Source organism: Rattus norvegicus, chromosome 8 (assembly GCF_036323735.1).
Source record: "Rattus norvegicus strain BN/NHsdMcwi chromosome 8, GRCr8, whole genome shotgun sequence".
Lineage (NCBI taxonomy): Eukaryota > Metazoa > Chordata > Mammalia > Rodentia > Muridae > Rattus > Rattus norvegicus.
This window is the reverse complement of record NC_086026.1, coordinates 115,001,027-115,017,387: the sequence shown is the minus strand read 5'-3', so window position 1 is coordinate 115,017,387 and position 16,361 is coordinate 115,001,027. Positions and strand designations below refer to the sequence as shown.

Genomic DNA, 16,361 nt, shown 5'->3' with positions numbered 1-16,361 from the left:
CTGTTGAATCTGCCCCTGAGCCTTCCTGCTTCAGTTGGTCCCAGTAAGATCTGAGAACACGCGCTTCTGCCAATTCCCCGGCGGTGCTGATGCTGCTGGTAGTGGGGCCACACGGAGAGACCTGGAAGGGTGCGGGTATTTGAGGGTCACTCATGATGTTCCTCCAGTACGTATTTGATCATTTAGAGCATAACATGGAGATCGCGTTACTGCCCACCTTCCAAAGGGCCTGATGCCATTCTAGTTTGTGGAACTCTTCTAGGACAGGAGCACGTCCAATAACCCCAGGGCTCCATGTACCAGGTTGCTTGAAAAGTTTTCTGTCTGGCTCTTTGAAGTAGGGCCAGATCAAGTCCCAAATTCAACTTGTTCCCAGATTATAGGAATATCTCTACTACCCTGCTTTCTCTGGTTCCCCATTTCACCGTAATAAAGAATATTTGGCAACATTAAATTATTTTTAATATCTAATAATATAGGGTATGGGTATTCAGACATTGCCTCTTATAACCAAAAAAAAAAAGAAAAAAAAAAAAAACAAAACCAAAAACAAAGGTCCCTGAAGGCTTCTGGTTTTCCATATAATCTTTATTTGTAGCAAAGAACTTTCTAGCCTAAAGGTTGGTTGGTTTTTTTTTTTTTTCTTTTTTTTGCAATTTGCTTGTGTTGCACAAACTCTTTCCTGCTGATTTTGACTCTGTGTTTCTCTCCTCTTTCTCCCAAGTCAGGCTGGCAAATTGCAATTCCTCCTTCCAAATCAACTATCTTGTAAACCATCCCTTTGTTATGGAGTTATTTTGTGTAGCACGCTCACTGACTGTAACAGTCTATGTGCATGAGTGATTTGGGCTAAACTTCAGAATTCTCATAAGCTTTGGGTTATTTTCTGTCTTGAGTATCTCCCTCTCTATTATCATAATGGCTTTTTTCCCATTTATTTGCACAATAGGAAACACTGCAGAGAGAAATGACTTTTGCAGGGGACATGAAAGGACACAGGACAAGATTAGGCAAAGGAATATATCTGTATATGTATACACACACACTTCTAGTTGGCGTAGAAAACTTTGAAGTATAGAGCGTGCTGCTTTGAAGGTATGAGGAAATAACCTTCCCAAAGCTCGTCCAGACCAGAGTGCAGTGGGATAAAGGGCTGAAATGTTTCCTCTATGAAAAGGAGAAAGCATCTGAATGGAGAGACGAGGCCTAGTGAAAACTGCAAACATAGCCAGTGGCCTCCAAACATGATGCCAAACTCACTTAGGACAGCCGAGCCACCAGCAGAAAGATGCTCCCCGGCAGCTTAAACTTCCTCAGCTACCGTGAGGCCATCGCATCCCCACACTGTCTTGTCCAGGAATGAAGAGTATATTCCTCAACCCCTAAGATCTGACAACTGTGCTGGAGGTGAGAGCAATGTGGGCTTTAGTCAGGCATTGATGTGAGTGCCGTCAAAATCCAAAGTACAGGCTGAAATTTCCTATGTGTGAGGAAGCACGCACCTCAGAATTGCTAGCTTCCGATTTCAAGTGGTTACGAGGATCCAAAATCTATACTTTCCTCTGCTCTGGGCAGTGCTTGATGCTGTTCAGGATTTCCTCCTACTTTGATCACCAACTCCCAGTTAATCCCTTTGTGCCTAATGCTACATTGTTACATTCTGAAAATCCCTTAAATTCTCCCCCACCCCATCCTTTGCTCTGTAGCAGAATTTGGTAGCAAAGGCCAAGGTGGGATTACCTTTATTTATTCCACAATAAGTACTTATAATAACAATCGATAATGGTTGTCAACTTGACTACATCTGGAGTGAACTACAATCCAGAATTGGAGGGCTCACCTGTGATCCAGATCTTGAGGCTGGAAGACACAAGTTTCTCACCTGGACCTTGACATGGAGATCTTGAGGTACAGTGCCCATGAAAAGTTTAGGCCCAGTCAAGGTGGTACATGTCTTTAATCCCAGGAAACCGAGGCAAGGAGATCTCAGTCCTGGGTCAGCCTAGGACAATGCAAGTTTTAGATCCAGGCATGGTGGCACATACCTTTAATTTGGGTCACACCTTCTGCTGGAGACCTACATCAGGACATTAGAAGAAAGAAGGTTCTTCTTCTGCTGCTTGCACTTACTTGCCAGCACATCTGTTAGAACCAACTTCTACAGAAGACCAGCTTACAAACAGCCTTGTGGACTGAGCAACTGCTAGGTTCTAGATGGGGACTTCCCATCCACAGCTGCCCATTGATGGGTTAGCTGGACTACAGACTCTAAGTCATCACAATAAATTCCCTTAATATAGAGAGATATTCCATAAGTTCTGTGACTCTAGAGAACCCTAATACACAATCTTTCAGATTATGCACTTATCCAAAAAAAATCTTATATATATGAGAATATATATCTATATATCTATATCTATCTCTCTCTATATATATCTATATCTATCTATCTATCTATCTATCTATCTATCTATCTATCTATCTATCTATGAATGAAAGTTAGATAGATAGGATGTTTTTTCCTTTTTGGGGCTAGGAACGGAGCTAGGGTTTGGTGCATGCTAGACTCTAGCCTGCCTACCAGTGAGCTACATCCCCAGCTCTCAGGATGGTCACTTTTAAAATGGATGCATTTACACGTCACAACAAGCCTTAAGGTTTACAGAACTTGGGAGACTCCGTGTGTATTTTACATGGAAATAATGAAGTCTTAAGCTGACTTTTGCGTGGCTACTCACATTCATCTTGCTTTTTTTTTCTTTATTCTTTAATCTTTTTTTTTTTAACAGTCCAGTCTTTATCCCCGTCCTGGTCTGCCCTCTGATTGTTCCTCATCCCATCCCTCTCCCCACCCCACTTCTCCAAGAGGATGTTCCTACCCCATCAAACCTGGGGCCTCAAGTCTTGGGTGCATCTTCTCTCACTGAAGCCAGACCAGGCTGTCCCTGCTGTATATGCGTCGGGGGCCTCGTATCAGCTGGTATATGCTGTTGGTTGGTGGCTCAGTGTCTGAGAGATCTCGAGGGGTTGGGGCAGATTAGATTAGTTGAGACTGCTGGTCTTCCCAGGGGGTCGCTCTCCTCAACTTCTTCCAGTTTTTCCCTAATTCAACCGCAGGGATCCAGCTTCTGTCCATTGGTTAGGTGTAAGTATCTGCATCTGACTCAGCTGCTTGTTGGGCCTCTTGGAGGACGCCATGCTAGACCCCTGTCTGTAAGCACACCATAGCATCAGTAATAGTGTCAGGCCTTAGAGCCTCCCCTTGAGATGGATCCCCATTTGGGCTGTCACTGGACCTCCTTTCCCTCAGGCTCTTCTCCATTTTTGTCCCCGTAGTTCTTTCATGCAGGGACAATTCTGGGTCAGAGTTTTTGACTGTGGGATAGCAACCCCATCCCTCCACTTGATGTCCCATCTTTCTACTGGAGGTGGACTCTACAAGTTCCCCCTCCCCACTGTAGAGCACTTCGTCCAAGGTTGCTCCCTTTGAGTCCTGAGGGTCTCTCGCCTCCTGTTTTTTTTTTTTTTTTTTTTTTTCCTCCTCCATATTCTCAACTGTAACTCTTGGTTCACCTTCAACCCAGAAGACTGGCAGTATATATAGTGACAATTTCAAACAACACTCTAGGTTCAGAATCTGTAGGATGGGGAGTCATAGTCAGTGCAAATGTTAATAGTTAAGAGTCTACTTTATAGTTCTCCAGTGTTGTCCTCTCAGTCTCATCAAATAGGTCACATGCTTGGATGTATACAAGCTATTAAATGTGTACAAGCCGATGGAATTCTGTGGGAGATATTTTCATAGTACTTAGGGTCCTGTGTGCAATTAAACTAACCAAACACTGGTAACTTGTATTCGATGCCTTCTATTTTTAAATCCTTGCTCTCAACTTTTTCTGTAGCACTGCAGAGACATGGACTTGAGCAGATGTATAGTGTTTCTGGCAGGCAGCTCTTGGACACTGATTTCCTATGACATTTTTGCAGTGACCCCATTTCCTCATACTTGACACTTCATATGCCCTCTATTGTATAAGAAACATTGGTGTATAGAGTAGGTTAACTTACAAAAAGTGTCGTGTCTTTCTTTTAGAAAAATGTTCAGTTTTTTAGTGTCTGGATAGCTGTCAGTAATATGCTTGTGTTGAAGGTATGAAAACTTACTGAATTCCATGCATGGTAACATGTGGCTATAATTCCATTACTGGGGAGGCAGAGATGGGAAGGCTCCCTGGGGCTTGCTGGCCAGTCAGTCTAGGCTAACTGGGTGCCCCAGGCCAATTGTAGGCTTGGCTCAAAGGAGGTATTCAAAGGATGGTACCCAAGGCTGGTTTCTACACACACACACACACACACACACACACACACACACACGTGCATAAACATACTCAGTACTTTTTTTAGACCAACTATATGGGACTTCAGGGCACATAACTTTGCCTTCTGATTTTTCCTAGGAAATAGGTGAACTATTAGTTTTGATGCTTTAGTTCAGATGATGTTAAAGGTTTAAAAGAAGACAGTAACTGAGGGAAGATTTCAAAGTAGCTTTTCTATAGTCCTTTATCATCTGGATTTATAAAAATGGCAGCTGTCATACTTGCATGTCCTTTATTGGATCAAAAAATAGTTGGACTAGGCTAATTTGTAGCAAGTATTTGCTCTTTATATACTTTTAAATGTTCAAATTTTATTATAATATAAAAAAGCAAGGTAGCTCATATCCTCTTAGGATAAAGCACAGTATGAATAAAATTGGAGCATCATGACCGTTCTTCCCCACGCTTCCCCCAAGAAAAGCCTCACAGTTCTGCCTTTCTCGGTCCTTTGACCACTCTTCTTTCTCATCTCTTTACCCCCACCTACTTTCTTGGTGATGCTCAAGTTTGAAGTGCCCCTCCCCTGAGGAACACTCTCAGCTCCTGTAACCACATTTTGCATTCAATTTTGTGGGTTAAATATTCAACAAAAGAGGAGTAAAACCCAAATTTTAGGAGGCTGGTTTCTAAGGGAACTTTCTGGGGTTGACTGCAAGGAAACTTGGCTATATTGTAATTCATGGCCATTAGGCCCATTGTAGCTAGTCTTCTGCTCGTTTCTTCACGTATCAAGCTTCCACCATGGCAATGCTTCTTCTTTGTTTATTGTCTGTCTTCCTGTGCTTTTTCAATCCCTTCTAACAGTTTTCCATGGAGTGGAGTACTTCCACATGGTCATGCATTTTGCATTTTAGTTTCCTTCTTACACACTGAGGTGGGAATAGCTATATAACACTCACAGAAGGATCCAGCATGCTCTGAGGAGGAAATGAAAGAGGAGAGCATGCTGCTCTGGCTTTAATAGTATTAATTAAAGCTTTAATATGTAAATTGTATGCATATACATAACAAATTCTAACTCTCAATCGTAGGAAATAGAAGTTGATGTTACTGATGTTGGCTAGTGTGGGATAGTTAGTGATCTGGTACAGAATGGGAAACCCATCTCAAGCAACACACGTGTAGTTTCAGCTAATCAGTCCAATAACTAACAATACAGAGGCCCTAATTTTCTTTTCTTTTGCTGTCATAAGCCATCAGAAGCAGCAGGAAAGGGTTTACTTGGTTTATACTTTCTATCACTGAAGCAATCCAAAGCAGGGACCTGGAGGCAGAAACTGAAGCAGAGCCCAAGGAGGAACACTGCTTCCTGACTTGCTTCTCATGGTTCCCTTGGCTTCCCACTGTGTATAACCCAAGACCACCCATAGTTTCTGGGTACTCCCACATACCTCAATTACTTCCCCACAGACTTCCCTGAATGTAGGTCTATGTGATGGAGACATTTTGAGCTTCCATTTTACCAGCTGACACCAGCTGTGTTAAGTTGATAAAAAGAAACCCCAGCACAACCATAAAGTTGTTGAATTCTAAGTGTTTATACAATGTAATCTTCCTTATAAACTGTGTTTTAAATTATGCTTGTTGCAACATTAATATTCTGTAAGTAATAACTGTTACAAACCAACTTTAAAACTGAGCACCAGACAGCAATTTTATTATAGAAGCCACAGGCTTATGCCATGGGGCATATAAACATCATTAAGCATGCATACCGAAGTGGAGATGAATTATAGATTTCTACACTAGCGCGGCCTGGAAATTGTGGCCATCCTCCGCTTCTGTTTCCTTTGAGTGGCATGAACTACTATGTCTAGCAATAGCTCATTTTTCAAAATAGAAGGAGTGTGTACGTCAAGCCAGAAGCTATCCAGAAGTTTTGATTCCAAATGAGCTTAACAGGCACCCTGCATAGTAAGACAGACAACTTGGTCCATTATGTTGAACGTGTGTTGGAAGCATGTTATAGGAACCGATATAGAAGAGCAATTTTTTTTAATGGTTATTTGGTCACGGAGGAAAAATAGCTGTAGAGGCTTTTTCTTTGGAGCAGATGGCAAGGGAGGGGTCTTTGGAGGATGCTCCAGCACTGGCCACAGGTGCAGTCCTGCCCTCTAGTGGATATAGGTGAGAGTGGTTCAATGGCTACCTGCGCTTTAAGAATAGCAACTATTCATTAAAAATCATTTACTAGGGGCTTGTGTGAGGTGCTAAGTGAAAGGCTGACTTGGAAAATGATAGCGGCCAAAGTAATATTGGTTCTTCGGCTTCGATGGGAAGGCGACTGATTTCTAGATTCTATCCCAGCTATTCTGGTTGCATATACTCAATGAGAAAGGTCAGGGGTCCTTCCTCGAGCTGTCATTCTGAACCTTTCATAAACCTGGGGCTTCAGAGCACACTCCTGAGCAGGAAAGGATTTTGGAAACCGGCTCCATGATGACTAGTCCTCGCAAGACCAGAGACGCAGCCAGAGCTCGTGTTTACAAGTGAGGGTACGGCGTGGAGGAGGCCGCTGACAGGAACACCAGCTTCTCTCTGCGTCGTCCGAGGAGATTGTGACGGCTGTGAGTTGGGAGAGACTTCCAGAGCTGTGCAGAGAGCGCCCAGGCGACTCTGTGACACGGCTATGGCTGTGCCTGTCTCGGTCTCGTTCCCCCGGCCTCCTGGAGAGAATGTGTGGCTGGAGACAGGGACGGGTGTGCTTCCGCCCCTTGGGCCGGCGGGTGTGTGGAAAGTGGGCAGGCGCTATCCTGAGAGCCCAAGGGTTAGCCTTGGGCCCCGCGCGCTCTCCTACAAACCCTCTGCATCCCCAGACAACGTCCATTAGGGCCCGCAGGCTCGCTTCACTGCACTTCCGCTCACCCTCGCAGAGAGCCGGAGTGCGCCTGCGCGCGCGCCTCTCCCGGCGGAAGTGGTAGCGACAAAGCTCGGTGGGCGGCGGGCGGTGTAGTGCAGGGAGCGCCGGGCGGCGGGCGGCAGGGAGGGGCGGAGCGCAGGAGGTGGAGGCGGGAGCAGAGCTGCTCGGCCGTGCGCGGAGACGCGCGGAGCCGGCGGGCCAAGCTTGACGGGCCCCTCGCCGCTCCTCCTCTCCCCTCCCTGCCACCATCCTGCTCGTTCTCCTCCGGACGCGGCTGGGCTCCGTGTGGCGCCACCGTGCCGCCAGCAGTGCCCGTTCGCCCGAGGCGCGTGGGGCGCCCCCGCAGCCCCGCGAGTGAGTCCTCGCAGCTTGGAGGGAGGGAGGACGTCTTGGGGTGCCAGGGAGGATTCCGGGTATTTACTCCTGCCCCTATTTCCAGAAACTTCCAGGTCCGGAGGGAAGGGGGCGTCCGGGGAACGTCTCTTGCCCGTAGGGCGCCTCTAGGGCGCCGCCCGGCTGGTGTGTGTCGCTGGCGCTGCAGGCGGCGCAGGGGGTGGGCTAGGGTGGTGGCGGCGGCTGGGCGGGGGTCGCCCTGCTCCTCTCCCCTCTCAGCTCCGCTTCTCCTGGTTTCTCTTGCAGATGCTGCTGCTAGGGGTGGTGGGAGCAGCCGTGGGACGCGTGGCCGGGAGCGGGGGTGACAGCCTGGGATTCCAGGGTCTTCTCTTCCTTGTCCTCCTCCTCTCCTCTCTATTCCCAGTGTGGCCGTGGCTGACACTAAAGACTTTGTAGCCATCAACCAGAGTGCAGTTTCGATGGAAAATGAAGGTAAAGGCCCCTGGCAGATGGGCTTGTAATACAAGAGTTGAGGGTGTGGTGGTTTGCTTTTTAAGTTGTCCTTTCCCACCTTTTTATTTTCCTGATTTTATGTAATTGATTTTTCTCCCCCTTTGCATGTGAAATGTCAGAGGATTTGCTTCCCTAAGGGCATGTAGCTTTTATTTTGGTAACATGGGCATTGCGGGGATTAAGGTTCTGCGGGTGACAGCTTGATTCTGCTTTCCTGGGAAATGGTTATTTTCTTTAGCTTAGGGAATGGAACGGAAGTTTTCATTTGAGATAGCATCTGAGCACATCCTTATAGCTCTTTGAAAGGAATCCGTGGGTGCGAAGTGGAAAGGGGCAGAGAAGGCAGTGGGTCAGATCTCTGTATATTTGCGTAGCAAGCTTTGTTAGGGCGTGTGACTGAATCATAAAAAGATTTCTAAAATAAATTCCAGCTTTGACAAAAAGCGTTTTTGAACTCAGATTAAGGGGGAAAAAAAAAACAAACCCAAAATCAAAACACCCTAACCCTTTAGTTTAATGAAATTTTCAGAGAGTTTCCTGTCTTAAAGTCCCGCCCTATTTCAAAACATCTTTGGGAGGTTGACAGTGGAACCTGTTTGTCCCTATTACACATCGTGTTTGGACGCATTTGTCTGTCACATTACTGGATCGCTTTGGCCTCATTCAAATAATGCTTCTCATTTATAGCACTTAGGTTTTAAAAAGTATTGACTAACTGAGTAAATGATTTTTCTTCCCTCTTGAACTAACCATGTTTATTGTTTATGCTGACTTTCTGGCTTGTGTATAATTATCTTTCTTTTTTCCCCACCTCCCTTTTTGACTGGACTGCAAGATGCTAGAAAAGGTACTTGACAAATCATTTCTTCCTCCCTTCCCTTGTTTGCTTTTAAAATCTGTATCTGGTACACAGGAGCTGCAGTGTAAGTTGAATGCTTTTCCCATTGTTGAGAATGTAAGCTTGATTGGCTAAGTAGGACTTTAAATCTTAAAATAGGTGTTTCTTGTGGATGTCGTAATCTGTTGTGCGATTGGAGAACCGTGGCATATGTAGGAAATATGGTGAGAGGCATGGTTAACTTGGCCCGTTTCATTCTAGAGGGATAGTTGGTGGAATGCGTTTTCTGACACACTGAAGTGTGTAACTGCAGAGGAGTTTATGCTAATTGGATCTTGAGGAAAGCAGTTGTGTTTTTTTTCTGATGGTATGAAAAATTATCCTCTTGTCTTTTATAGATTTCAGAAAGTCAGATTTTTTTTATAAGACAATATTAAGCCCATTCATATAGCGGTTTCTATTTAGAAATCTCTGTAAGTAAATCTCAGAGTTACTGTACATATCCGAGCTATTTTCAGAGTATTACCAGATTTAGCAGAGTAGCCTGAAGTAGGTGGATACTTGGCTGTTGGTTTCCTTTCTCGGTGTCTTAGGAATCAGAGTGCGAGTAATGGAGCTAGCGCTTGTCAGCTGAGATAGGGGCGGCGGTTGTTAGGAGTGTGTCTGTATTTTATGGCCACACAAGAATGAGGTGGCCTCAGTAAGAGTATAAACCTCAGAAAAACTTGAGGGGTTTCTGCTCCATTATTTTTGACCATCAAGAGACTTTATTTGGGGGTTGGGGATTTAGCTCAGTGGTAGAGCGCTTGCCTAGGAAGTGCAAGGCCCTGGGTTCAGTCCCCAGCTCCGAAAAAAAAGAACCAAAAAAAAAAAAAAAAAAAAAAAAGAACCAAAGAGACTTTATTTGTTAATCTTGTACTATATTAGCATGTTTTTTTTAAACTGTTTAAATATTTTTTTATAATAGCTTGGAAATAGCCTGGAATCTTCAAAAACAATTGACTTTCTTTCATTTCTTTTTATTTTACAGTTTATTCCCTCTTCTGACCTGATTATTAACAGGTTAGAAAGTGTAGAGCCAAAATATTAGAATCTTGCCCTAATACAAATCTGTGTGGCTTTTAGGCAAAAAATGTTACCATTGCTGAATCTTACCTGAGGATTGGAATAGAAAAGGTGTAGCTCACCAAGTTGCCATGCTGAGTTAGAGACGCTGCAGACTTTGTTCTGGGAGCAGGAGTGATGCTGGGGCTCAAGAGCATGCCCTGTGCAGTTGGTCAGCTGCTGCGTGCTGCACCTCCTCACCGTCTGCCCTGGTCCACACTGTGAGGTTTTCTGTGCTCTTTTCTTCATGAATAAAAGCAAGGGTAAAGGGAGCTGCCCTACGAGGTTGTCATAAGCTCTCACAACAGCATCCGGCACACAGTAACTACTCAATAAATGTTAATAGCCCAGTGCACCGTTTGATGCACACTATTATGTGACCCAGAATGAAAACAATGGCAGTTCATTGTTGGAGCAGGGAACAGTGGTGGCCAAATGCTCAGAATGGAGTTGTTACTAGTTCAGTATGGGGTGAGCTTAAGGAATTTCCCATAGAGTTAGTGCTTTAAATCAAGGTTAGAGTTCCACCAAGCCATATTAGGAGAGAGGTGATTTCCCTAGTCCCCCAAGTCTGACCTGTGCTTCTGAGCATGGGTACTGCCATCTTGGGTTGGTATAGTAAGTGAAGCCAGAGCAATGGTTGACACAGCTTTAATAAGTGATGAAGCCATGGTACTGTTGTCCAGAGAAGAGTTTTCTAGTAGGTGGCAGATGAGTTCCGTGGTTAGGTGTGAACTGTATAGGACTGTCTGATAGCAGCTCTCTGGAGCGTCTGTATGGAAAGTTCTTAGCAGTCGTGCTTAGAGCGCTTATATCCTGGCGGAAATGGCTTTATCTATTGACTTCAAACTTCAGCTGCAGAATAGTTACTATGGCATTAGATTTCGATTCTCCTAGACTGTTTTCCTCCAGGGCCCACTTAAACATTTTCAGGGGAGCTTGACTCGTTTTTTAGCTATGGTTGTCTGGATACTTTGTATCTACTTCCTACCAGTCAGTAGGAACATTTGAAGTCTTAATTCATTCCCAGGAATTTTTTAGTCCTAGACACCCAATTTGGGATTTTTGTCTAAATCCCTTGGAAGGTCTTATAAAATACTTATTACAAGTCTAAACTAACAAGATATCTACCACTTAGTAATCTGAGATATACGTATATACAGGTTTTTTGTTTTTATTTTTCAAGAGTTGTGGATAGTTTAAAAGATGGCTTATTAGAAAAGACATTTGTAGCTGGAGGGTTTTACAGATAATTTTTTCTCTTCCTGTTAACTGTCTTTGCATCACATCTGGCCTTTTCTAAGGGGTTTTTCTAAGAGTTTAATTTTTTTTTTTTAAAGATTTATTTATTGAGCCACCATGAGGTTGCTGGGAATTGAACTCAGGACCTCTGGGAGAGCAGTCAGTGCTCTTAACTGCTGAGCCATCTCTCCAGCCCTCATCATTTTTAAAAAATAGTGTTTGATTGTCTTATTCTTGACTAGAAATGTAATAATCTTCAGGATGTCAGGAAATGCTACATCCAGCTAGAAAACCACACCCTATCTTTTTTGATGGCATTTGTATTCATACTTTTTAAAGTAGTTTGTCACTCAGTTTCAAATGGTTTGAAGGTTAGTTGTTTTGGACTGGCTCAAGAAAGTAGTGTGTTAGGACAGCTGCAGGGACTCCGGTATGGAAAGAGCAGAGGGGAAGAAAACACGAGTTTTATTCCAAGTTATAAAAGTGTCTTAATTCTCTGTGTGTGGGAAATGTAGTTTATTTTATTTGCACTATTGTCTTTAAGATAGTATTAATTGGTACATGAAAAAGGCCGGAAACTAAAAGAGTATCTAAGAACATTTTTTAAACAGCAGAGAATATTTTAAGAGTTTGTAAACAATAGAGTCAATATACTTTAGAATTTTTTTTTACATTGTGTGTGTGTATGTGTGTGTGTGTGTGTGTGTGTGTGTGTACATGTGTGCATATGGATGTACATGAGTGTAGAGGGCAGAAGTTACTTTCTGCTGTCAGCCTAGATATCCTTATTTTTTGAGGCAGGGTCTCTTACTGAACCTAGCGACACAGATTTAACCAGGCTAGTTGGCCAGTGAGCTGCAGGGATCCACCTGTCTCCATTTTCTCGTCCCCAGCGGGGCTGCCGCCGTGTCTGTCACTGTACCAGATTTTATCTGGTTGCCGGGATCTAACCTCAGGGTCTGATGCTTAGGAAATAGGTACTTATGAACTCAAACATCTCCTGAGCTCTAGCTGTCTTAATATTCTTATCAATTAATGTCAACAGAATCTAGTTTTGTTAATTGAAACATGAAACAAAATGGTTGTCTGGGGAACACACTCAGAGGCCCAAAGCTGGTCCTCTTTGGAGATTTTACTGAACCAGAATGTGTTTTACAAGTTGAATTTTTTTAACGTGGCAAGTATACCGTATCTTGGTAGTAAAGTAAGTTGGGGTGAATTTGAAATTTACCTTTGTTACAGGTAAAAAGATAGCTTCTTTTCTGGGGAGGTTGGATCCCAGTACTTGGGAGGAAGAAGTGGTTGGATCTCTATGAGGTCTGGGCCGGCATAGTCTATACAACAAGTACTAGGACAGCCAGACAGCCAAGGCTATACAGAGACACCTTGTCTGTGGTGGTGGTGGATAACTTACCATTAGAGCTCCAGAGAGGCTTGAGTTTACTTTGCTAAAAGATAACGACTTAAAGGCATCTGCTATGACAAAGCTCTTCCTGCCGTTCCTGAGGTCAAGGGGTAAAGGGAAATAAGGTTGGCTAGTGCGCTCTCAGGCTAGCGCTCTCTCAGGCTAGCGCACTCTCAGGCTAGTGAGCTCTCAGGCTAGTGCCGTAATTTCACACAAGACAAATGTTCTCTAACAGTTCAGGTTCTGTTGATAACGTTTCTTCATGACTTTTAATGAGCAGAGTTTATGTTCACTTATTAATTTATGTGTATTTGTCGCTGTGTCCATTGTCCTCTGACTTTAAGTGGCTGCTGCAAGCGTTGCTTTAAGTCTTAGATAAGCAGATTATTCAGATTGTGTTGGCTTAGCTTCCCTTGGATCAAACTTGTGATGCATTTAGAAGAAGTTTGAAATGTGAAAAGGTTAGAGATTTGGCGACGATTAAACGGGTCAGGAACCTTATTTCAGAGCGGCTGTAACTGGCCCTTAATTTGTTTTTGCTTGCTTTCTTTTTCTGCTCTAGGTATCAGAATTGAGGAGCTGGACTTATGTAATATACCTGTTAATTATAATTGCTTAAGTGAAGCCTTTGGTTTTGACGTGTGGGCATTTTGTAAGCGTGCTGACCTAAAGCCGTGTGTCCCTGCCTCCAGCATCCATGCAGTAATCTACCATGACATTCTAAGAAAGGCTTGGCAGAATCCTTGTTAAACACTATTTTATTTACTCCCGTAGAAGTAGACTGCAGCAGATGTTAGCTGAGGGGCTGTTTGTTCAGCCCTTCACAGAGAAACAGGACAGCTGAAGTGGAACACTGTGGTTCTGAACATTGTCTGTGCTGTCTTCAACAGCTCATTGCCTATGGCCTTGGGCAAGACCCTGGGTCAGGTCCCCAGCAGCATGCAATCAGGAAGGAGAAGGCTTTCTTAAGGGACATTGCAGGAATGTTTTAGGGCAGAGATAATAACATCAAAGGTGTTCTGTATTTCCTCTCATCCTGTGACCTCTCTCTTGTAGCCCCACAAAACTCAGTCTTTGATATTGTCATTTCATTTATACATGTCCTTCCCTTTTTGTGTACAGTGGTTCTAGTAGGCATTGCTTGGCCGCTGTAGTGTTTCTATAGCAGAGTGCTTGCTCTTCCTCTGAGTTTCCTTCTGTGTTGGTGGGTGTAGACACATTTGGCCCAGGCCTTTGGGAGTACGAACTTCCTTATTCTGTGAAATGTCATTGCTACATTTCTTCCCGAGGAGGCAAAAGCCTTTCATGTCTTGAGTGCCAGAAATAGCACATGGTGTACTTTGTAAAGGCATGTATCTCTTCTATGTTTTTCTCTTAATGCATGTGAAGGCTGCTATTATCCAGAGTGGATATGTGGCTTGTGAATCTAGAACCCATGATCCTGGGTAAACTCCAGTGTCCTTTCTACCTCAGAAGACGATGTAACCGTTGCTGTTTGTGTGTTTGTTTCTGGTTTTTGCTTTTAAATGAGTCTCACAGGACTGTGTGTGGAGAGAGGTTTTAAATCGAACAGCAATTCTGTTAGAAGAGTTGTTAGAAGCCTCAAAGTAAATTCTTGTGGGTAGAGACTCTCAGGTCATCTCTTACTCAGTTTGAGCAGGGTCTGGCACCTATGCATTGTTGATTGAATAAAACGTTGACTTTCACTCCATTTCTCTCATCTGGGGTAATTTCACACTCCAGAGAACATGTGGCTGTGTCTGGAGACATTACTAGTTGTTACTGCTGCATGGTGCTGGTGGCATCTAGTTGGTAGACACCAAGGATGCCGATAAAACATTGTTCTGTCAGCGCTCCCCTCATCCCTCTACCCTTAAGGTATTGGTTAACCCCAAATGACAGCACCTGTTGAGAAACACTTTTCTAACCAAAGGCAAGAAAATTACTTCTGAGCCTTAGTTTGCTCCTTTGTAAAGGGGTGGTAACTACACTTAGGTTTGTCAGGGTTAAATAGGGTCATGTGTGTCAGGTACCCCACAGCCAAAACCTGCAAAGCAAATGCAGATTTTCTTTAACTTAGTTGAAGGAAAGAGTTAGGGAATTTTGGTCACTGATGTCTTAGTTTAGGATTCAAAGGCTTTTAAGTATTTGTTCAGACTCTAAGTTGGATGTAAAGGGAGTCTGTGGCAGTTTTTTGTTTTTTTTTTTTATTAAGTATGCTGCTTCTTTGGCTTGGGATTTTAGTATTTTATAACTTAGTAGTAGACAAAAATATTGAAAGCTATATTAAGTGTTTTAGCTTCTGCTGGTAAACTACTTTTAAGGCCTTAGCTCCCCATCGCACCTGTAAGCACACACACTGACAAGCAAGCGCTAGGGTGTTACAGCAGTGACTAGGATTTTGGAAGGTTTAGTGGGCAGTAGCCTGCAAAGTTAGGATCACCAGCTAATCGCTTCATGAAGTGACTATTGTACAAAACACCTGCTAGGAAATATGATGGGCTCTAACATCCACTACTGCAGTTGATGAGAGAGTGGCAGCAAAGGCTTCAAGTGCTTACTGAGGGGTAGTAAAAAGTAACAGGTCTGAAAAAGGTCTAGGTAGCTTGACATGTTCCCCCAACAGATGTCCTCAGTAACTTGTATGAAGTGATATTAATGAAATCTGCCCATCTTGCAACTTGACTAAAACCAATGCCGGTTTCTTTCCATAGAATAATATAATTTAAGTGTGATCATTTATCTGATGGATGTAAATCTAATTGTTAAAGAAACTTTTTTTTAAATTGGCTTAAACTTTTTCTGTTGTGTTGATGTTAGATTTAAATATAAGGTACTGTTGTTGTAAAAATAAATTAGGACTGCCTTTTGCCCCCACTAGGTCCATTCCTGCAGGAGCCCTGGTATCTGGTAGACATCTTGCCAGAAGCACACATCCGTGGTGGCTCAGTGTCTCCAGCCACCGCATACTTTCTTACACTTAAATCGCTACAAGAAAGGACACACAACACAGTAACCTCTGATTCAATTGATAAGATATAACTGCCCACCTAAACATACAAAGGCCTGTACACATCCATCCCTCAAGAACATTCATAACATCCTGTAAGTACAGAGTAGAATCTTAATGTCAGCTTCCTTGTTTTCTCCGCTTCAACTTCTCTCCGTCCCTCCTGTCTCTTCCTCCTTTCCATTCCAGTCTCCTCCCCTTCCCTCAAACTTTTCTCCCGCCCATCCTTCCTTCTCGTCCACTGACAGGCCTCATTCTATTTTGTGCCTGCCTCACCTGTAACATCATCCCACAAGGTAAAATACTAGTTCCCAGAGTCCCCAGGTGTCTGCCTCCTGGATTCCCCTATGGCTTGCACTATACATACACATGTTGTAATTAACAAGCCCAGGAAATCCACAATTATAAAATGCTCTTTTCTAGCCCACCAAGAATCTGTCTTCCCTTCTAGGTGTCATTGTCCTTGTGTTCTGATGTCTGTCATGTTTTCTAGGCTTCCTCATTGCATGTGAGCTGGACACTTGAAGAGTGATGGTCAGCTTTTCTTTTTAATTGTGCCTTGATTTAGTTCATTAGGTGATTGATTACTCATGATTGTATGTCTTCTGACTGGTAAAATTATGGTGATCACTTGATTAAGGTACTGTCTGCCAGGTTTCCCACTTAAAGTCAGTTTC

At 43.5% G+C, this 16,361-nt stretch overlaps 1 protein-coding gene across 14 annotated transcripts in view; it reads left to right on the top strand.

Annotated features, from left to right (window-relative positions):
* Atp2c1 (ATPase secretory pathway Ca2+ transporting 1) overlaps window positions 1–16,361 on the top strand; it is a 121,156-nt gene that overhangs the window by 17,319 nt on the left and 87,476 nt on the right. For 3 of the 14 annotated variants that reach the window (XR_010053922.1, XR_010053921.1, XM_063264806.1), the window contains exon 1: window positions 7,880–8,064. The exons of 3 other annotated variants lie outside the window; for them this stretch is intronic. Coding sequence is in view for 6 of the 11 variants with exons in the window: in XM_063264806.1 (XP_063120876.1) it covers window positions 8,059–8,064 (6 nt within the window). In the remaining 5 variants the exon portion in view is untranslated. Of the gene's footprint in view, window positions 1–6,012; window positions 7,106–7,300; window positions 7,594–7,878; window positions 8,065–8,920; window positions 8,933–16,361 lie in introns of those variants that run through there. 8 more of the 14 variants (XR_010053923.1, XM_063264807.1, XR_010053924.1 and 5 more) reach the window with 6 other exon arrangements.